The sequence below is a fragment of the Strongylocentrotus purpuratus genome, unplaced genomic scaffold (assembly GCF_000002235.5).
Source record: "Strongylocentrotus purpuratus isolate Spur 01 unplaced genomic scaffold, Spur_5.0 spur5_scaffold_6, whole genome shotgun sequence".
NCBI lineage: Eukaryota > Metazoa > Echinodermata > Echinoidea > Camarodonta > Strongylocentrotidae > Strongylocentrotus > Strongylocentrotus purpuratus.
In genome coordinates, this window is record NW_022145612.1 from 29,707,946 (window position 1) to 29,729,351 (window position 21,406).

The following is a 21,406-nucleotide window of genomic DNA, read 5'->3' on the forward strand; positions in this document are numbered from 1 at the left end:
CTTTTTTTCAATTGATTTTGACGTGGTGACGGATAACTTTCCCATTTAGGCCGTATCGTGTACAAACACTTAGTATCGCAAATTGTTTTCTTCTTGTTTTTCTTTTCCTAAGTGTCTTCACCCCTAAGTCAATATCAAAATAAAGTATATTATAACAGGTCCTCTAAAAAGACAAATCATTCCGATCGAGTCATACATATCATTGAAAAGGAATGACATTTGACTATGTTGGAACAAATGGGAAAGTTGTCCGGCACTACACTACGTAGTCTAGAGTTCGATGGGCACTATCATACCGATTCGGTGCCAAGTAGAAATATCTGATGTAAAAATGTCAGAGGTTGCAATAGTTGATACGATAAATTATAATATAATTAATTGGAATGGAATAATATTGAATTCAAATTACTCCTCGTGGAAATAAAATATACCTAGCATTTAGAATAATAATTAAACTCACCGCCCCCCCCCCCCCCCCCCCCCCCCCCCCCCCCCCCCCCACTCAAAAAAGAAAGGGGAACAAAAAACAATTTTCAACAGTAGCTGGCGACAAAGTACATCGTCGAGCTTTTGAGCAAGTTGACTCATTTGCCTCAGCTCATGGGGGTCGGTGGGCGGCACCTCCATGCACAGCTGATCTGAGCTGAGGCCCTCGACCTCCGCTCCAGCGCAGCTCGAGCTAGCCTCGAGGGTGAGGCGCTGGCCTGGGGAATGAGAGCGTGCATATATACATGTAACACGCGAGCAAACCGTGCATTGGCATTGTTGTTGTGGACTGTCTTTGAAAAATGGCGACTTCAGAGACCAAATTGTTTCTTGGCTTTGATTTCAGCACACAAACAGTAAGTTCGTGCTTAGTATATGAATGGTGTGGAGTGGAAACAGTGTGAATAACAAAAGAGAGAAACAAAATAATGTGCAGTAGGGTCTATAGTCTATATTCTGGCGAGCAATGTTTGTCTGCATTGCCGTGAGTCTAAGCACACATACTGACATACAAAGCTGCATTACTATTCTGGCTGTGTATTAAAACATGTGCTATTGATTCTCAACATTTCAAACACCACCACTGTACAAAACTCAACTGATTTCACTCTAAATCGGTATTTTAGTGACGATTGATGACACCTAAATAGCAGTAAAATAGTATTTTTTTAACTTTCCGATGATATTGTTAGAAAGAATAATTTTAAAATTCAAATTGTGAGCTACTGTCAAACTTGCCGATCAGCTGCATCAGCATGATTGTGTGCATTTGTGTGTTGTGAGTGTTTTGACTATTCATGTATTCAAATGCTGCCTATTAGCACATAGTGCAGTGCTAGAGGTCAATACGCATTAGCATTGACTCTCTAGCTTTGCTGGAGTGAGTCTAAGTACTGTCAATCCAAGGAGGATATTATCTTTGGTCAAACTTGCCGATCAGCCACTTCAGATTTATTGTGTGCATACTTAGTGTGCAATTAAGTATACAGCGCTAGAGGCCGTCAATACGCATTAGCATTGACTCTATGCTTTGCTGGAGTGGGTGAGACGAGTAGTTGCAAGAACTGAAAGAAGTGCCAAAACCCTAATAAGGCCGGGGGGGGGGCCATTATTGCCCCCCCCCCCCTCCACGATTTTTCTGATTGCTCAAGAACGCATATGGATGGCGCCCCGCCACTCGCTGACTTTTTTCTTTCGCAACTTTTAAAAGAATTTTTTTGAAAATCGGACCTACGGTTACAAGGTCACGTGACCTTTTGTCTTTGCATGTCACCCCGAAAATCGCTCATTTTCATGATTTGTGTACAAAACATATGGAAAAGTAATTTTTCCTAAAAACAGATCAAACATGGGTTATTGGGTCTTGTTTAAAGTTTAGGTGGTTGTCTTGGGTGTCAAAATAGTTGAATTGTAGTAAGAAATGAAATAAAACAACAAAAACAATGAAATACATAAGTTAAAAAAACAGTGAAATACATAAGAAATTATCAAAACAAGGGATAACATAAGGAATAAGCTGGCTCTTCCAAATTTTTTTGTTGTATAATTATTCAGAATGGTATAATGAATATATGTAGTGAAAAAGAATGCCTAATTATGAATAATATATGATTTATGGGTAAAAATGTGAGTTTTATAACTTTATTTGCATAAATTACCATATTTATGCAAATGAGTGAATTTTTCAAAAAATTGAAATTATCATATTATTCTATACACTTCATTTGACATACGTGCAAATTTTCGCGGCGATCGGTCGCTTTGCGGCCGAGATCTTAAGGGGGGGCCATAATGGCCCCCCCCCCCGGCCATACTAAGACCTCAAATAGCCCGGCCTTATTAGGGTTAAGTGCAAAAATGGTGTGGTATGATGGTATCAATGACAATGTATAAGTTCAGTGCACAGGTGCAAGTTCTTACAGAGAGAAAAATAGAAAAGATAAGCTGCCTTCTTTTGGGGATATGTTCTGCTAAGATGACGTCTGGCTTCACCGAATCCCTTTCCTACATTTTTTTTTTAATCCTCCAATCAGACAAATATTTTGTCAAATCATTTACAGGAAATTGTGTCCAGTTTGCGCAGGCCTAATGTTCATGGATAATTTTTATCCTTGAACTTTAATTATCATATGTCTTGCATGGCATGGTTTCAATTCATACTGGACATATACTTCTTAGGGAGGGGGTCAAGATTAAAGTTTTTACAGTCTATATTCATGAACTCTATGTAAAAACAAAATATGGGCCTGTCAGTGACAATCCCTGCATTTCTTTTTGATCACTCATTTAAAATCTTTTTTATTTGTGTACCCTCAAGGCTAAAGCTATAGCAGTCAATGATGCACTTCAGGTTGTCGTGGAAACCAGTGTTAACTTTGATCAAGATTTGCCAGAATTCAGGTAGGTATTAATCATCATGCTGTTTGACCCTTTTTATTGAAGTGGGATGGGGAGTTGTGTGTCCAGCATTTAACAAAAATAAAGCTGTCACCTTTGTCTCAGTGACAGTATTCATAGAAAATTATGCATCGGTTAGCACTAATCATCATAATTATTTGTCTTTTATAATATTGTCCATCAGAAGTCGTAAAATATTTTTGAAATTTTGGCGGCAAACTTCCTATTTTTTTTTTCTTAATTCAACTGTCCAGATACACAACCTGTCCGGACACACAACGTATGGGTATACTTTATTGAATTTTTTCCATCATTCTGCCATGAGCAGGTTTTATGAAGAGCAGGCTAGGCATGGTAGGTGTGTGTGAGAGGAGCAACAAAATATCCTCTAAAGACTGCAGAGTTCCAAGTATCACGAAGGTTAAGCTTTGAAAGCTTGACCTGCTGGATTTTCAGATAATGACAAATAACTTAAAGGCAAACTAAAAAAACTTTAAAGCTACTTGCTCCCTCTGTATACTGTAGCAAACAATGTCTACTTGGTGACCCTTGGTATCCTATGATCCCCTTTTTCTTATGTTAATTGAGAGCTTATTTGATAAGATAACCACCTGTCAGTGACCATGCAGGGAGGTCTAATCCCCCCTGGCTAAACTAGTGCAGTGGAGCTTTAAGTACACATAGTGCCAGTGCATTGTAGAAAAAGCTAGCCTCACAGACTATGTACCTTGCATGGCCCCAAACATCTTCCTAAATGAATGATGAATCATGAAGTGACACATCTCTGCTGAATCTGCATTCAGTGACCAGAAGTCACCAGGATACGTTTCTCGAAACCGTCATAGATCTAACTTCTTGGACATCCCATAGAATCATGTGTTATAGACTTAACACATGTTTCTATGTGATGTCCTCAAACTTAGACTTGTGACGGTTTCGAGAAACTGGCCCCAGATGCCGTGATCAACTCTTATTTGTAAAATTTTGATTGAATATTTACTGATTCTTAATAAAATTAAAACATTCTGGATATTGCCTCTTAATGTTCTGCAGAAGAAGAACAAATAATTTCATGGAAATTTAAGTTTTGATGCGTTTACTTCAGGTAATTCAATGGATTGAATGCATACTTTGAACTACACTAATGGTATCTCACTGAAGTGCTCAATCATTCATACATCAGTTGATTTGTTATGAAGCAGAAGCTAGTTTTGAATATCTAAGGCCCTTTTGAAGGATATTTAGAAACTAAGTGTCTTACTAATTTCCTATCTTCATTGATTTCAAAAGAATATTGTAGATATATGCTAGGAGATGAATGATATTGTCAATCAAATCTTTTCATTTTCAAAGAAATGGCCAACTAGTCCCAACAGGCAAATTTTCCATGATTAGGTGTTATGTTAATATGTTTGGTTTCAAATACTACAGAACAGAGGGCGGAGTCCATATCCATGATGACCAGCTGACCGTGACCTCCCCTACCATCATGTGGGTCAAAGCAATGGACCTTCTCCTGGACAGACTGAAGACAAAGAAGCTGGACTTCAGCAAAGTAGCTGCATTGTCAGGGACAGGACAAGTGAGTCTAAGAATCTACTATGAACGAAACTTTACTTCATTAGCTGGTCTTGAGAACAAAAACATTGTAAAACAAAGATGCATATAAGTACTTTAGAGATATGAGTGTGAGGTATTGTGAATGGATATTTGAAAGCGTGTTCACTCGTCACACAACATAACTCTTATTTTTATTTTAGCTACGAGGAAGCAAGGTTGCACTGACAATAAAATACATGAAAGAAAGTATTCCCTTTTCGTTAATTTATTGGGTACTGAAACAAAGCTGACAATGCACTTGCAAAGTGCAGTCAAGCAAATATAGCAGACTTGAAAATGTGAATATTGCACGTAGTTACATTATGATTAAGGATGAGAATGAACATGAATAAATGTGATGTACATAATGAATGAAAGCTTACGACAGAATAGAAAGGGCGTCGAAAGTCCAATGAAGATGAAGAGAGTTCAGAACGAAGGAAGGGGCTCACGCGATGATGTGCGGAGGCTTGAAGGCGGAGATGCAGCTTCGTATTCGTGGCTGAAGAGCGGTGAAGGATCTCGACGCTGACGCTCGTGATAAAGATGTGGTTGAAGCTCTCAGGCGAGAAGAGAAGAGAAGAGAAGAGATGTGGCGCTCGACGACGAAGCAGTGAATCGCTTGATGTCGGAGGCAAGTAGAAATGTAGACATGCAAAGCCGGCACTGGTGCTGAGTAGTAATAGTTGCTCGTTTGATGCGCCGGACTTTGATGAAGAAATGTTTAGATGAGCTGCGGTGAAATGATGAGCTCGTGAGTGGAAAGAGCTACCGGAACGAAGAAACTGGCAGCTCCCAGCGGAGAGTCAGTCGCCATGTCGGTCCTGACTATAACGTTCCACTGGGAGACTGCAGCCCGATGAACATGGCAGAGAAAGAGTTGACGCGCCGTAGAAAAGACGAAAGGCACAGAAGAATAGAGCCTGGAGAGGAAATTGCGGAGACGTCTTGACTCGACCAAGGTGAAAGCGGGAGTGGAGAAAAACCTCGTGGAGTTGAAAATACGCGGGGTGAACAGTGCGGAACCACGATGCGCGATTGGAAGGAAAAACACACGTGGTCCGAATAATGCATATAAATAAGTACCGTGATGGAAAAATACAGGAGACATGAATGTATGGTGAAAGTAGGGCGAATGTAAGTAGGGCGAGTGTAAGAGCCGCTACATTACTCCCCTGCCAGAATTGAAGCTGTGTATGCAATACACAGATGAAAGGCGATAATATATAAATGAGCAAAGTACAAAATGTCACAAGAATCAATGGCTGATAAAAATGTAAAAGTGCATGTATTGTATAATAGAGTGTATGCAGTAAATTACAGCAGCCTAAGAAATGTACAAGCATGGCATGTTGAAAGAATGTAATACAACAAGCATGGTATGCGAACGGCTGTTTAGGTGCCATAAATAGACAGTAATGAATGACATGGTATGCATCGAATAAACGTGTATAAATGCAAGAGCATAAAAAACATTCGATACATAATCCAGAATGAATACATTTTATAAAACATTGCTAAGTCCAAAAAGTCTGGGAATAATAAATTCGTACAACCAAGCTTCAAAGTAAACGAGGGGTCACCACTTTAGAGATATGAGTGTGAGGTATTGTGAATGGATATTTGAAAGCGTGTTCACTCGTCACACAACATAACTCTTATTTTTATTTTAGCTACGAGGAAGCAAGGTTGCACTGACAATAAAATACATGAAAGAAAGTATTCCCTTTTCGTTAATTTATTGGGTACTGAAACAAAGCTGACAATGCACTTGCAAAGTGCAGTCAAGCAAATATAGCAGACTTGAAAATGTGAATATTGCACGTAGTTACATTATGATTAAGGATGAGAATGAACATGAATAAATGTGATGTACATAATGAATGAAAGCTTACGACAGAATAGAAAGGGCGTCGAAAGTCCAATGAAGATGAAGAGAGTTCAGAACGAAGGAAGGGGCTCACGCGATGATGTGCGGAGGCTTGAAGGCGGAGATGCAGCTTCGTATTCGTGGCTGAAGAGCGGTGAAGGATCTCGACGCTGACGCTCGTGATAAAGATGTGGTTGAAGCTCTCAGGCGAGAAGAGAAGAGAAGAGAAGAGATGTGGCGCTCGACGACGAAGCAGTGAATCGCTTGATGTCGGAGGCAAGTAGAAATGTAGACATGCAAAGCCGGCACTGGTGCTGAGTAGTAATAGTTGCTCGTTTGATGCGCCGGACTTTGATGAAGAAATGTTTAGATGAGCTGCGGTGAAATGATGAGCTCGTGAGTGGAAAGAGCTACCGGAACGAAGAAACTGGCAGCTCCCAGCGGAGAGTCAGTCGCCATGTCGGTCCTGACTATAACGTTCCACTGGGAGACTGCAGCCCGATGAACATGGCAGAGAAAGAGTTGACGCGCCGTAGAAAAGACGAAAGGCACAGAAGAATAGAGCCTGGAGAGGAAATTGCGGAGACGTCTTGACTCGACCAAGGTGAAAGCGGGAGTGGAGAAAAACCTCGTGGAGTTGAAAATACGCGGGGTGAACAGTGCGGAACCACGATGCGCGATTGGAAGGAAAACACACGTGGTCCGAATAATGCATATAAATAAGTACCGTGATGGAAAAATACAGGAGACATGAATGTATGGTGAAAGTAGGGCGAATGTAAGTAGGGCGAGTGTAAGAGCCGCTACAGTACAAAGCAATAAGTCTTACAAAGTATTTGCTGTTGCTTTTACCTGACTGCTTAGAAAGCAAATGTAGTGTATGTATATAGGTATTTCATTGATAGTGTCTTATCAAAGAGTAGGCAAGCCAAACCTTGGTTTCTATCCAGGTTGGCTGCAAGGCTGGAAAGGCCATGTCCCCCAAATGTATTCCTGAAACTCTAGTGTTCAATTTTGTCCTAGATTGATTGCAAAGTTTTATTCGTAATGCTAGCTAGCATAATCAATTTTATATATCAGATGTTGTATCTTGTATAAGGTTGTAAGCTCTGCATCTCTATATTAGAGAGAAGACAATGCATTCATGTTACTTGTTTGTCTTTTCATTTGTTTTGATAGCAACATGGGAGTGTATTCTGGAAGCATGGATCACAGGCTGTGTTGAACAAACTTCAATCGGATAAACTCTTACAGGAACAACTGCAGGTATGAGCAATCTGGTATGATCATTGTATAAGAAAAACAATCCTCCTGATAGAACTGGGGGTTGTTTCACAAAGATCCCAAGTTGGACTTAACAATTATGGAAAGCCATTAGCATCTATGAAAATATTTTGTACAAGTTATTTTAAAAGGCATAAATGTTGATTCAAATCATTCATATTTTCTATTATCAAGGAGGTTTCATGTTCTTGATGTGGAATTGATACAAGTCTTTAAATACTTCAATTTTCGCTTTTTGATATAATTTTTTTAAAGGCTACAAATGGCTCTCCATAATTTTTGAGTCCAACTTAGAGTTAAGTTCGACTTATGATCTTTGTGAAACACCCCTAGGAATTGATTCAGTCATTACACACATGCATTTCTTACACTACTAACCAAGCCTAAGAGGAACGAAGAACACTTAATACTCAACAAGTAGAAGTAGTGCTTGATCATTATTGATATCAAAATGAAATTGTTGCTTGAGGAGAAGAATTCATGTGGCTCTGGTGCTTCTAATTTTGATTTGCGAATTAACATTTATTTCTGCGCTCTCTTACAGTCACTTTTATATGGAATTTTTCACATTTCAAGAATGCCAGTTTTCAGGCTATAGCCTAGCCTCTTGTCGATGCCCTCGCGCTGTTGGAGTCTCTAAATTCTGACTCGCTTTGCTCGTCAGAGAAACAGAGGCGCTTGCGCGGAGGGCCTCTTGACAAGTGATCTCAATTATATATTCATGAGACCCGATTTCTTACTGAATTATGCATGTCTAGACCGCAGCGATTGTGTGTGTGTACGTGTGTGTTCGGGATTGCCCAACTAGGCTAGTCTGCAAGCACAGACCCTAATTTGACACTTTATCAAAAAATCATTGTGCCTTGAGAGAAGCCTAGCCCAGCTATCTGCTGGTACCTGCTGGTTGTACCAATATAGGTCAGGAGCAGCTATAGTACGTGGCATATGGTAGTCTTATAGTGCACACTCTCTTTTACGACTGACCAGGGTTTGTGCTTGCAGACTACAACTAGGCGGCCAGTCTCGCTCTCACGGAGGGAATTCGCACAGAGCGGTAGATATTACGTCATAGTAGCTCTCTCTGATTGGATGACTTTCACCGAACTCTGCTGGGTCGGAATATTCGCCAAACAAAGTAAAACATAAGAAATCCAGATCACTTGTCAAGAGGCCCTCCGCGCAAGCGCCTCGGTTTCTCTGACGAGCGAAGCGAGTCAGAATTTAGAGACTCCAACAGCGCGAGGGCATCGACAAGAGGCTAGCTATAGCCTGAATTCAGGCCCTGGCTAGTTATTTTTAGTTTAGGCTTTTTTGTGTACAAAATAGCTCATTCTGGGTGATTTTCAGGCCCTCTGATCAATTCTAATTTGTATCCCTGGCATTTGAACCATGTAAATCTATTACATTTTGATTGTGCAGCGTTGTACTTTGATGCTTACGATTCTGATCAGTTGTTCATAAATGTTTGTTTTGTCCTCAGGATTCATTTGCTGTAAAAGATTCTCCAATCTGGATGGACTCCAGTACCACCGCACAGTGTAAAAACCTTGAAGATAAACTAGGTGGCCCTCAGAATGTTGCCAATATCACTGGATCTAGATCATATGAGGTAAAATATCTAGCTGAAATAATAATCTGGATTTATATAGCGCTTAGTAAGCAAATAACTACCGTTGGTGAAGGTGATGGGACAAACTATCACTTCCGAGGCGATCTAGATGTAGCTATCTTTCCGAAGCAAAGCTGAGGAAAGATAGCGTATACATTCTGATCGACGAGGAAGTGATAGTTTGCCATCGCCTGAAACCAAAAAGTGATCATTTGCTTTATATTCCACATCTTAAACAATTCAACTACAAAAAGAAAAGGACGTGTATGCATCTACATAAAAGACACCATGCCCAAATTCACACCAAAAAAGTTAAACAGTTTAACGCAACCCCTTGAGTGTACGGTGCGCGCATGTGTTTGTTTTAATTGCGCTCATTGATAATGCGCGCTTAAATACACCTGTTTTAGTGCACTTTTGGATAATCTTCAGTGAAAGTGCGTTGCCCTGTGTAGATAGTACCTCTATCTTCAGTGAAAGTGTGTTGCACTGTGTAGATAGTAGTACTATCTACACAGTGTAACAAACTTTTTGCTTCTCCCATCAATAATGGGAGAACTATCTTTCATCACGTGATTTACTTTTGACCAATCGTAGAGCAAGATTCTTAGTATGTGGAATATAATACGAAATACAGTCTCTAAGCACTTTACAGATATTATTACCACGGTCACAGGATTTATTCACACACAATGTGCACCATCTCCACTCCCTGGAGAGTGTTCCTACCATATGGTCACCTTGAGGGCATATGGCAATTACTAACACAAAGGCTTTTGTCATCCTACCAGGTCCCTATTTCTCTCCTGGGTATGGAGTGGCAAATAAATGCCTTGCCAAAGGACATAAGTGCCGTGTCGGGGATCGAAACCACAACCTTTAGATTTAAAGTCAAGTGCTTAAACCACTCGACTCTGACACCTCTATGATATGATTGATTGTTACAGTAGGGTACTTTGAGTTGTGAAGTATACTTTGCTCTCTGAGATTTACATTTCTTATGAAGTTGTCTTAGATTATACATAGAAGTATGGAGATGAACATATTTGTTTTTCTTTCAAATAGAATAATTCAGAATGTATTATTGTTGTTTATGTTGTCATGGCAGAGATTTACAGGAAACCAGATAGCTAAGGTCTACCAGAATCATCCGGATTTTTACCAAGACACAGAGGTAGGTTGAACCTGGAAATATGTAGATTTCAGTTTATAGCATTGGTGTATTGCTGTCTATTTTCATTCAGAACTTATTTTAATGTTAGAACTTTTTCATAATCCCCATCAAACTTGTGATAGATGTATTTGTGTGATTTACAGCTTTCCATGAAAAGTAGGGTTTTTTACAAATATTTCAGAAAATTGTTTTTCTTGTGTAACCATTAATAGTTATCTGAAGCTGAAGCTTTTTATCTTGCAATCACCAGAGTAAACCATAAGAATGAACAGAAGGCTATTAAAAAATAAGACAATATACACATAGAAATGAAGGAAATCTTTACTTACAACTTATGAAGGTATATTTGTTTAAACGGTACAGAACTAAAATTATTTGAACTTTATTTCTTGCTCATTCTCAAAGAAATCAGATTTTCAATGCCAGCATAAATTTGGATACCACAATGAATAGAGTCTTCCTTGATTTGATCCATGCTACAGCATATATCTTTAGTGAGCAGTTTTGTTGCATCCGTACTCCTGGGCGACTATGCTGCTATCGATCATAGTGATGGTAGGTAGATAATCGGAGCAAGATGGCAATGATTAAAGACAAAAGTATGATTCAAAATTACACAAGTATAGAGCTATCTTCAGCCAACTCATCATCCCTTTGAACACATGAAGTAAATATATATGTATCCGATTAAAGCAATATGTGTGGATTACTTTTGACTATAAATGAGTCCATTTGATAGATTAGCTAAAGGTCTTGAGCTGAACTTACAACTTTATGACTCTGTTTTATTTGATGTCACAGATTTTGAGTCATGGAAACCATTAAGATCCTGGGACAAGCTAATGTAAGGCCTATGTAGATGCATTTCATTAGGCCCTTAAACATTGCCAAATTCACAATCAAAACTAGAATGAAATCTGCTCGAACTTTAATGACAACTTCATTTGTAATAAGCTATTTTTCAGGAACAATAATGTGTTATATAAGAGCAATACAAAATCATAATGTGAAGCATATAGTGCAAGCAATCTTCTTTTGGGGGTAGAAATTTAAATGGCATTTAGTGAAAGCCAATCATTTCATATAGCAGTATTTACCTTTGTTTTGTTTATAAATAAACATGTTTGTTTTGGTGTAGGATCCGGAATGAACTTACTTGATATCAACTCTAAGGAGTGGTCAGAGACAGCTTTATCTGCATGTGCACCTGATCTATCCCAGAGACTTGGTCCGTCAGTACCTTCCTATACCAACCTGGTAGGTAGATTCCTAAAGATTTAAAGCTCCACTGCACTACTTTTAGCTACTTGCACCCTCTATATTACAAACAATGCCTAATCGGTGCCTGTTGGTCCCCCATGATCCCCTTTTTCTTATGTTATTTGAGAGCTGATTTGATGAGATAACCACCTGTCAGTGAACTTGCCTGGAGGTCTTATCCCCCCCCCCCCTAGCCACACTAATGCAGATGGGCTTTAAGAATAAACAGATTTTTATCTTTATGCCCATTGTTAAACACAGCCCAAACACCATTTTTGAAGAAAAAAAATCTTCAATTTTTTGGGACTGCCATTAACACTTCTGGCAAAACCCTTAAAAAACTGTCTGGGTTTGCTCATCCATGTGACCAAAAAGCCATAGGGTTAGGGAATGTGAGAAAAATCAATGATTTTTGCTTGCTGCTAAATGCAGCTTTTGTGTGCTTAACAAAAGCAACAAGGTTAAAACAAATGTTATCAAAGATATAATTTTACATTATATGCAATTCAGTGAACACAACTTTGAAGATTGTGTAAAGAAAAATAATAAATGGTGCATTTTCAAGATATTACTAATGAAACGATGTTTAAATACCATAGAATTAGCTGTTGGATCCTATTTTAAATACAATATTGTTAAGGAGCTATGTTTTGTAGATTTGAATAGTTATCTTGGTTTAAACAAGAGGAGATTTTTTTTAATGTAGAAGAAGCATTAGCTGTAGAATGCTCAATTGCTGTCAAATTGGGTTGAGATCTAAAGAGCTTGTGCATGCTACCATACTCATTTTGGCTTTTATATGGTGATGCTTGTAAAGGATTATCCCCCAAGTTCATTGCATGTTTGACTCACAAAATCATCGTGTGCATAAATATTCTGTTAAATACAGTCTATCAAGACATATCTTTGTTTTACTGTATTTTATTTCGCTTTTGTCCGAAGGGCAAAATTTCAGGGTACTTTGTAGATCGGTATGGATTCTCTCCGGAGTGTGCCATTATTGCATTTACTGGAGACAATCCAGGTGAGATAATTGCATCTTTGTTGAATTATTCCGGGGAGTGGTTGGGATGTGCATTTCATTGATTCATATGAAATCTATCGGACTATTTGTATCAACAAAGAGAGAGAATATAGAATACTCTATAGACAAAATAATGTACAAAATCTGCTTTTAAAGATAGAGTTTCGTTGTTCACAGTGGAAGAGTGGATAAGCGATGATAGATTTTTGGATACTACAGTATATACTTCTTTGTTTCATTTCAAATTTTCAACCATGCCTCATTACATTCCATAGAAGTCTTCCTGTATAATTATGTACATTGCATTGTTCATCACATTTCATATGCTCTCCATAGACAATGCAAATAAAAATATTTTCCATTCTCAATTCTTTTCATTCCGAATGCTGTAAGGTTCACACAATGGTCTCCTTAGGAAAGTGATAATTCATTTTGAAACCAGTGATGCTTGATTTATCAAAATCAGTGATGTTTGATTTATCAAAATCAGTGATGTTTGATTTTTCAAATGAGATTAACATAAATAACCATTGTAAGATAGCTATTAAAGATTCTGTAAGATAATGCATTAGGGTTCAACTCTAAGCACAATTCTTGGAAATACAGGTACAGGATGAAGTGTTTTTGTCACTCTAATGGGGCGTTGCAAGAAATTTGAAACCAATTGCAAATCCCTAAAATCAAGCATAAGTAAGAGAGGGGGAGAATAAAAGCTAGATCTACCGTTAACTTAATTTAATTGTTAAAACTTTAATCCTAACAAAATCCTCAGAAATTTAAGAGACTAGTGGGGTGTTGCAAGAAAGTTGAGTTGCAATCAATTGCAACTTGCAATCAATCGCAACTTTCTTGCAACGCCCTCATTAGATACCACCTGACCTGTTGGTAATGAAGGGTTATACTTTTATACCCCTTCCATCATTAGCTTCTCTTGCAGGGCTTTCTATAAAGGGTATAAAAAGGGACGGTAAGTGATGGGTGTCAGTGGCATGCCATTTTGAAGTCAATTGAAGTCAATTTCATTTATTGTTCAACCATCAAAATATATATACAATCAAAATAAGTTACATCAAGATTTAGAATAACGCAATGATGGTTTGGTGACCCCGGAGAAAGCAGAGCTTATAAAAAGGGGCCACCAAATTTCCACTGGCTTAAGCACCCCCAATGCTACATATATTACACCACAAACATGTTAGCACCCTGTTTACAATGTTTGTCTTTTAAATATTTATTGGAGGAAGGATTTAATGATTAGTAAATACATTGCTTGTTTGATGCGTAGGAACCTATATATAGGGCCCCCCCCCCCCCTTCATTCAGGCACATTTCCACACATTGTGCATAATGAAGCTGCATGTTTACCTGGATGAAATGGAAATCAAAAGTGAACATTTTTTTTCTGTATCCTGCTCCATGGTTTTACCACCTTTTGAACTGTGACTGATATTTATGATTCATGTAAATACTTGCATCCTACATGTATATCTCAAGCCTTTATAGGATGGTATGCATCATTGTCTGATTTTTATTTTGCAGGCTTTAAAAGATTTTGTTGAGGCACAACATGATGGCATGAAGTGTTTTGGGGTTTTATACCATTAAAACCTTTTGGTCTGTATTCTATCAACTCAGCTATATTTGACTCTGGGTCTAAGTGGTAATCAACAAAAGGAAAAATTAGACTTTGGTTTTCATTATCTTGACTTTAGACTCAGTGCTGGATTTAAATTCTTGTAGAATATGGGCTTTGGAGCTGCTGAAACTTTTCTAACTGTGTACCACTTATCTAATTTGCAGTTTTGAAAATTGCAAACTTTTTAAAGCCCTGTTCATGAACCCTGAACCCTATATGCATGGTTGTTTATGTTGTCATTGTAACATGTTGAACACATAAGACTTTGTAACTACATATGTTGCCCTACATACCTGTGCACCACATGATAAAGATTTAGTTTGAGGCCTTAGTAGGGTTTTAATTTTGCCTTTTTGCCTTTAGCAAAGCTTTCTTTAATTGGAAGTGAAAGACAACTGTTATGCTTAGCCTTAACTGTGACAGTATTTTTCAAACAGGTATTTAAAGTGAGAGAAAATTGATAGTCATTTTTGTTTTGGTCTTTTAACAAACATGGGAGCCAAGTTAATCATAATGGCAAACTGCTTCACAAATGTCACTGTTTTTTAACCCTTAGCATCCCTAGCTGGTATGAGTCTTCAAGGAGGTGATGTAGCCGTGAGTCTAGGTACCAGTGATACCCTCTTCCTCTGGCTTACGACCCCTAGACCAGCCTTAGAAGGGCATATCTTTGTCAATCCTGTCGATGATGATGCTTACATGGCTCTTTTATGGTGAGTATGCTTTGTTTTATTGTTCCTATGATTGTTTTCAGATTAAAAGGAGATGCGATAGCTCAGTTGGTAGAGCAGTGGTTTTGTGATCCGGTGACCCGGGTTTGAAAACCAAGGCGATGCACTAGTGCCCTTTGGTAAGGCATTAATCCTCATTACCCGGTCTCTCGGAGAGGACCTACAGCCGTCGGTTCTCTGGTTGCTTACTAACAAGCATTTATGTTTTCATAGCTGTCAGGTAAAATAACCACCACTACACATACACATATCAGATTACCACCAATGTTTTGAAACATTAGGCATTTAAATCTTTATGATTATACAAATAGGTAGGAATACTGAGCTGGAAAACATGAATGCTCATTGCTCACTCTCTTGTATTCTTTTTTCTTCAAACTCCAATTGTTCAGCTTCAAGAATGGGTCCCTCACGAGAGAGAAGATTCGAGATGCAAGTAGCAATGGTTCATGGGATGTTTTCAATCAGCAACTCCTGAGTACCCCCATGGGGAATGGAGGCAATATTGGTAAGTGTACAAGATAATTAGCAAAATATAAAATACAAGAACATTTCCTTCATTTTGAGTTCTTGCCTTTAGAAATGTTTGATGCAATCTTGATTTGTTTGGTTTATGATAAATAAGATGTATTTATAATGGAAGTGAACTGAACTAAACTAACTTAATTTAATCCTTTCATATTTTTCATGATTGATGATAGCTGTTAAAAGGTTGTTGTATTTTCTTACTTTTTAGATTTTAGAGAAGTTTGTGTAACTTCCATTATTTGTTGTGACTGACATGATCGTTTAGTAGTGGTATTCTAAAATACAACAGTTGCATCTGACAGATAATTGTTGAACTGCTTGTTTGAATAAATGAATAGATAGATACTGATTTGATTGTGTTATTATTCCGTGTAGGTATCTACTTTCATGTGCAAGAGATAACTCCCTCAGCCGTTGGTCTTCATCGGTTCAACTCAGATGACCAACCTGTCGCGACCTTTGACCCAGTGACGGAGGTCAGAGGACTTGTTGAAGGTCAAATGATGGGCAAACGGTTACATGCAGAACAGCTTGGTTATGATATAGGTGAGTATGGTGTTCAGCATGAGGAATGTTCTTGACCATAGCATAAGTTTCAGGTATTCACATCTCAATTCTCAGTAAAAAAAAATATATTAATATTAATCATAATGATAATAACAGAGACTTCAGTGATGTGTCAGAGGTGGAGTTTTGTAGTAACCAAGTGTTTATAACTTGGAAGTAACTTAAATATGGGACATAGCAATGACAAGTCCAGTCTATGTTGTTGTGGTGTTAGCCATCTTTATTCTCAACTGCTTTCTCATTCCATAGTAGCTGACGCTAGGCCACTACAAACAACTGTTCAAATACCACAAGTTTAACCCACAATCTGCTGTCAATCAATAGCAAGATGCACTATCAACCAGACTTCATTCTCTCCTATCTTCTTTAATATTGTTGACAGAACAATGATAAATATATTTAAATGTTTTTTTTTTAATTTTAGGTGGTGATACCAGAGTTTTGGTGACTGGTGGAGCTTCAGCAAATCAAGCCATCTTACAAGTGATATCAGATGTCTTCAATGCTCCTGTCTATGTCCTGGATGTAGCCAACTCGGCCTGTCTAGGATGTGCCTACAGAGCTAAACATGGTGAGCATAACTCTGTTCTTAAAGAATTATGGCAGTAATGTTGGAATACTTCCATGGATTGACCCATATGTTTAGGTATTCATAGATTTAGTGCTATTAATTGTATTTACTCTATGGACAGAAAAGATAACAAATGAAGACATGTTCAGAAAAGCAAGAGTAAAACCATCACTCATCAACACATTAAAAAAGAGGAAAATGCGATTTGTTGGTTACATGTAAATAAAAGGATTATCTTGAAAAGGGGGGGGGGAGAAAGAACAAACGTATTAACGGGGAAGATTGTTGGACAGAGACGCAGAGAAAGGCAACACCTCACATGCATGTATCTACAAAGCCTGAACAAATGGGCAACCAAAAATGAAATCAGCAATACCGGCTTTTTAATGATAGCAGATAAGAGACAGAAATGGAGGGCAATGACCCTCCATTTCTGTAACAGACCTGGCACTAGATGATGACGATGATAATAATAATTATAATATTGGATATTTATATAGCGCACATTTCCACCCTTCAAGGTGCTCAAAGCGCTCCAACATTACCAAGGCTCTGCTAGGCTACCGATTTTGGTGCTCACAGCTTTCAAGGAATTTCTTCCTACGGGTACCCATTTAACACCTAGGTGGAGAGTTGCAAATGTAGATTAATGTCTTGCCAGAGGACATTAGTGCCGTGCTGGGACTCTTACCGCGGACCCTGTGATCCACACCCAATAAGCAGGGGGTCTATCAATATTTGTTACATAGTAAATGCAGTTTAAATGTAAAAGTACACCACAAAAACTGTTCGGTGGAAATAAGTCAATTGACAGTTGAGTGAGATAAACCTGTCTGATTTCATTCTAACTTTTCAGGCTGGCTAGGTGGTGACAAAGTTTCTTTCCATGAGGTTGTGAAGACAGCATCAAACTACAAACAAGCAGCCACTCCTAATACTCATGCAGCTCAGGTAGGTCTCACTTCATCAATGCATTCACCTTGTTACAAAGAATTGATTTATTACAGATTAGTTATTATCAATATCTTTATCTTTGAGTGACTGAGTATGCTAGATGTGTCAAGCAGATATGTAGATTTAAGTTTCTTCAAGGATTAGTAGAGTTGCCGTGGTTGAGTGGTTAAGTCGCCGGACTGTCGATCACAAGGTCTGCGGTTCGAGACCTGCTGCGGCACTAATATCCTTGGCAATACATTGATGTACATTTGCCACAATCAACCCAGGTGATGTAACTGGGTACCTGGCAGTAATTGATTCTTTGAAATTCTTGAGCGCCGTAATGGCAGCACAGCTAAAGCCGGGGTAATAATCTCCAAGTTTGGAAGCGCTTAGTAATTGTAATAAGCGCTATATAAAAACTGAGTATTATTATTATTATTATGATTAAGATCAATCTAGAAATCACTAGTACAAAATATGCAATCCACTATCCTTAGAATGTTCTTATAATCGAGGTTTGACATTTTTAACTTGTGAAAGTAATTGAGTTGAATGATCATTTTACAAAGAATGTAAGCTTATATATCGATGACCTTTTTGTCTTCTTCTTTTTTTAAATAATTTTTTTTTTTAATGGCAATCCCCCTTATTCATACCTTTCTTTCTTTCCTTACTTCTCTCTTTGCAGGTCTACAACTCACTCCTAGAGCGGTACAAAGTTCTGGAGGACAAGATATCTAAGTAAAGAGGTGCTTCTTAGAATCTCTTGAGACCAATTATTGTACAGCTACAGGATATTTGTAATTCTGAATTATGAAGCCAAGCCATCCCAACTCTTTGCAAACTGAAGCAATAATGTGTCTCACTTTGTCATGATTTTTGTTTTATTTTAAGGATGCAGTGTGTATGAAACATGTACAGTGTCCCGACATTCCATTCTCAAGAAAGATACATTATTGATATCCACTCTTAATAATAATAAATTACATAAAGAGACGAAAAAGCATGGATTGAGCTTGATTGTTAAGTAAAATATTGTGCGTTATAAGATGATGACGTGGATCCTAATCAAATGATTGGTTAAGGGCGTGACCAGGCATTTATTTTGCCTAATGCCCTCACTGCTGTGTATTATTTGTATACTAATTATCATAAATAAACCATGTATATCACATTTTCTTTTGTAATTTGCTAGAGGGAGACCTTTGTCACACTATATGTGTGAATATAATAGGGAATCTTGCCTGACATATCACCACAGTCTATGAATTTCATTTTTAGATTCTTTAGAATTTGGCATTCATGGGATGACCAGTTGGGAACAATAGCCCCACAGTCAATTACATAATAACACCAGTGCTTACCAGTGCATTTTGCAACTTTCCTCTTTCGACCCTTCCAATTATTTTGATGCACTGCTCATTCCAAGAATGGAAAATCATAACTACTATGGCATCAATCTAATGAGAAAAAACATTTTCTAATGAAACTAATCAAAGCAATAATTATGCCATGACAAGAGAGAAATGATCCATCAAACTTGAGTTTCCAAACTTTTTTTGAGTGGTTTATTTTGTTATTATAACTCCTTGTTATTCCACTGATCATCCAATGTATCCTGCCTATTTTACACAGGGCCATTATTTAAAGCTGACCAGTGTATTATCTTATCTTGATGGTAGGTTTTTTATGAATCTACAGAGTGAATAATAACGAAACAAGGTGAACGGAGAATTATGTTGAAGGCTTGAAGCAATGAAAAAGGTGCACAATATGACAAACAACAAGTTCCTATGCTGCCAACTATGACAATTCTCTCATTGTAGACTGAGCTGCTCTATACCATATTTGTTATTACTTTGGTTCTAAGTGATAGGGTGTGATGACCTATGCTTCCAGCCTTTGACCAGGTAGTGTTTGTGAGCAAAAGCGTAATTTTGCCCCCTTAAATTTATATGCTTCATTTCTCACATGAATGCAAGTTGACCTTTGCTATCATAGTTGTGATAACAATTTTTAGATGTATTTCGAAAGTCAGTGATGATAATGGGAGATATACAGAATATAGTCGATCACTTAAAGGGTCTTTTTTTCCTCTCTTTTAAAGGAAAGTAGATTCCTATATAGATTTTGCATTTCCAGATTAGATGAACATTACAAATACAACTCAAAAGAGTATATTAAAGTTGGCATTGCAAAAACCTTTGAGACACATTTACAAATTAATTGAAAATTTGCTTGGTTGGTATTGCAGGGGGAATGTAACTTTAAAGTGAACAGCAGAATCGTAAACAGTGTGTTAAAATTAACCTGTCGCTCTTGAATATGATAAGACATTGCAGATATCAGTTTTATTTTTGAATTTATACTTCATTTAAATAATGGCTAGGAAGTGTTGAAAACACCTATATTTTTATACCTGTTATATTCTAGATATATGTAGATATGCAGTTGTTGTTTTTTTAATCAATTTTGCTGTAACATAGGGTCTGCAATGTTGTTGTAATGTAAAGACAGGTTTGAATTCAGAAGCAAGCCCTTACATGGATACAGGGATAGCTTAATAGAAATTTGTCCATTTAGAGATGATGTTTCCTTTGTATCATATACATGAATGTATATTCAAGATAAGAGATTCAGTAGATATTGCTTGAAAATACCATAAGAGCATGAAATACAGCCTGTACTGTCTAGTTATGAACCTCAGTAGCTGAATTTAGAAGGTGAGAATCGATTTAATATTTTTTTGATTTTGGTATGATTTTAACTAATTAGATGAGAATATTGGACCACACCAACATTTATATATGTTTCTGAAACAAATAGGTTTAACCGAATCTGCAGAATGAATTCTTATCAATTTTGTCTACATAAATATTGCAGTATCTCCATGTTATATAAAAGATATAAAAGTGTGAAAAGTAATTCACAAGTGAAGTGCTTTGATATCAGTTTGTGGATGTATGTCAATATGCAATGTGAATTAGCCTGCCAATGTGAAAGTATTAAATTTTATACATAATTGATTATCTTTGTTTTGTCTGCCTCATTATTTTTCATCTTGATTTCATTTGATTAGATTTTCTTCTGTATTCATATAAGTAATAGTAATATAAAATACGACAAACATTTTTCTGACAGGGAATCGTAAAAATGCAAATATAAAAACAAAATGATAAACTGTCATAAATACTTAATTTTATCAAACATTATACAATTATTTGCGCAAGAAGGACCTTGGAAATGTATTTGGAAAAGATCCAGGAAAAAAACAGTTATGAAGCTTGAATTTTTTTTTTTTTAAAGCAGCATGGGTTTATTTGCATATGAGATTGTTAGTTTTCAAAATACTGCAGAAAGTATCTTTCTCATTTGAAAAAAAATATATCACAACAGTATGTGTCATTTGAATAATTACCAGAAGTTATGTTCTTTCTGTGCCTCATTTTTTTGTCACCTTGGAGATGTATTTGAAAATGGTCTAGGAAAAATAAATCATTATGAAGGTTGAATAGTCTCTTTTTAAAGCGTTAAATATTGTTAGTTTTCAAAATACTTCAGGAAGTACTTTATCATTTGAAAAAAATAATCATATAAACAGTGCTTGTCATTAGAACAATTGCCAGAAGTTATGTTCTTGATCAAAGTCTGATTCTTTCCTGAATTGAATCTTTAAACTCAAAATGAATATTAATAAAGCACTCATTTGATTCATTTATTCATTCATATTC

General features: G+C 37.3%; 1 protein-coding gene across 1 annotated transcript; it reads left to right on the plus strand.

Moving 5' to 3' along the window:
* Nucleotides 1–603: 603 nt before the first annotated feature.
* On the plus strand, nucleotides 604–20,702 carry LOC589304 (xylulose kinase). Its single transcript, XM_030972157.1, has 15 exons — nucleotides 604–842; nucleotides 2,804–2,886; nucleotides 4,315–4,465; nucleotides 7,532–7,618; nucleotides 9,117–9,245; nucleotides 10,354–10,419; nucleotides 10,902–10,974; nucleotides 11,558–11,676; nucleotides 12,622–12,703; nucleotides 14,896–15,052; nucleotides 15,463–15,578; nucleotides 15,974–16,144; nucleotides 16,590–16,736; nucleotides 17,593–17,687; nucleotides 18,364–20,702. The coding sequence occupies exons 1-15, from the start codon at nucleotides 789–791 to the stop codon at nucleotides 18,418–18,420; spliced, it is 1,587 nt and encodes a 528-aa protein (XP_030828017.1). The 5' UTR covers nucleotides 604–788; the 3' UTR covers nucleotides 18,421–20,702.
* Nucleotides 20,703–21,406: the final 704 nt, after the last annotated feature.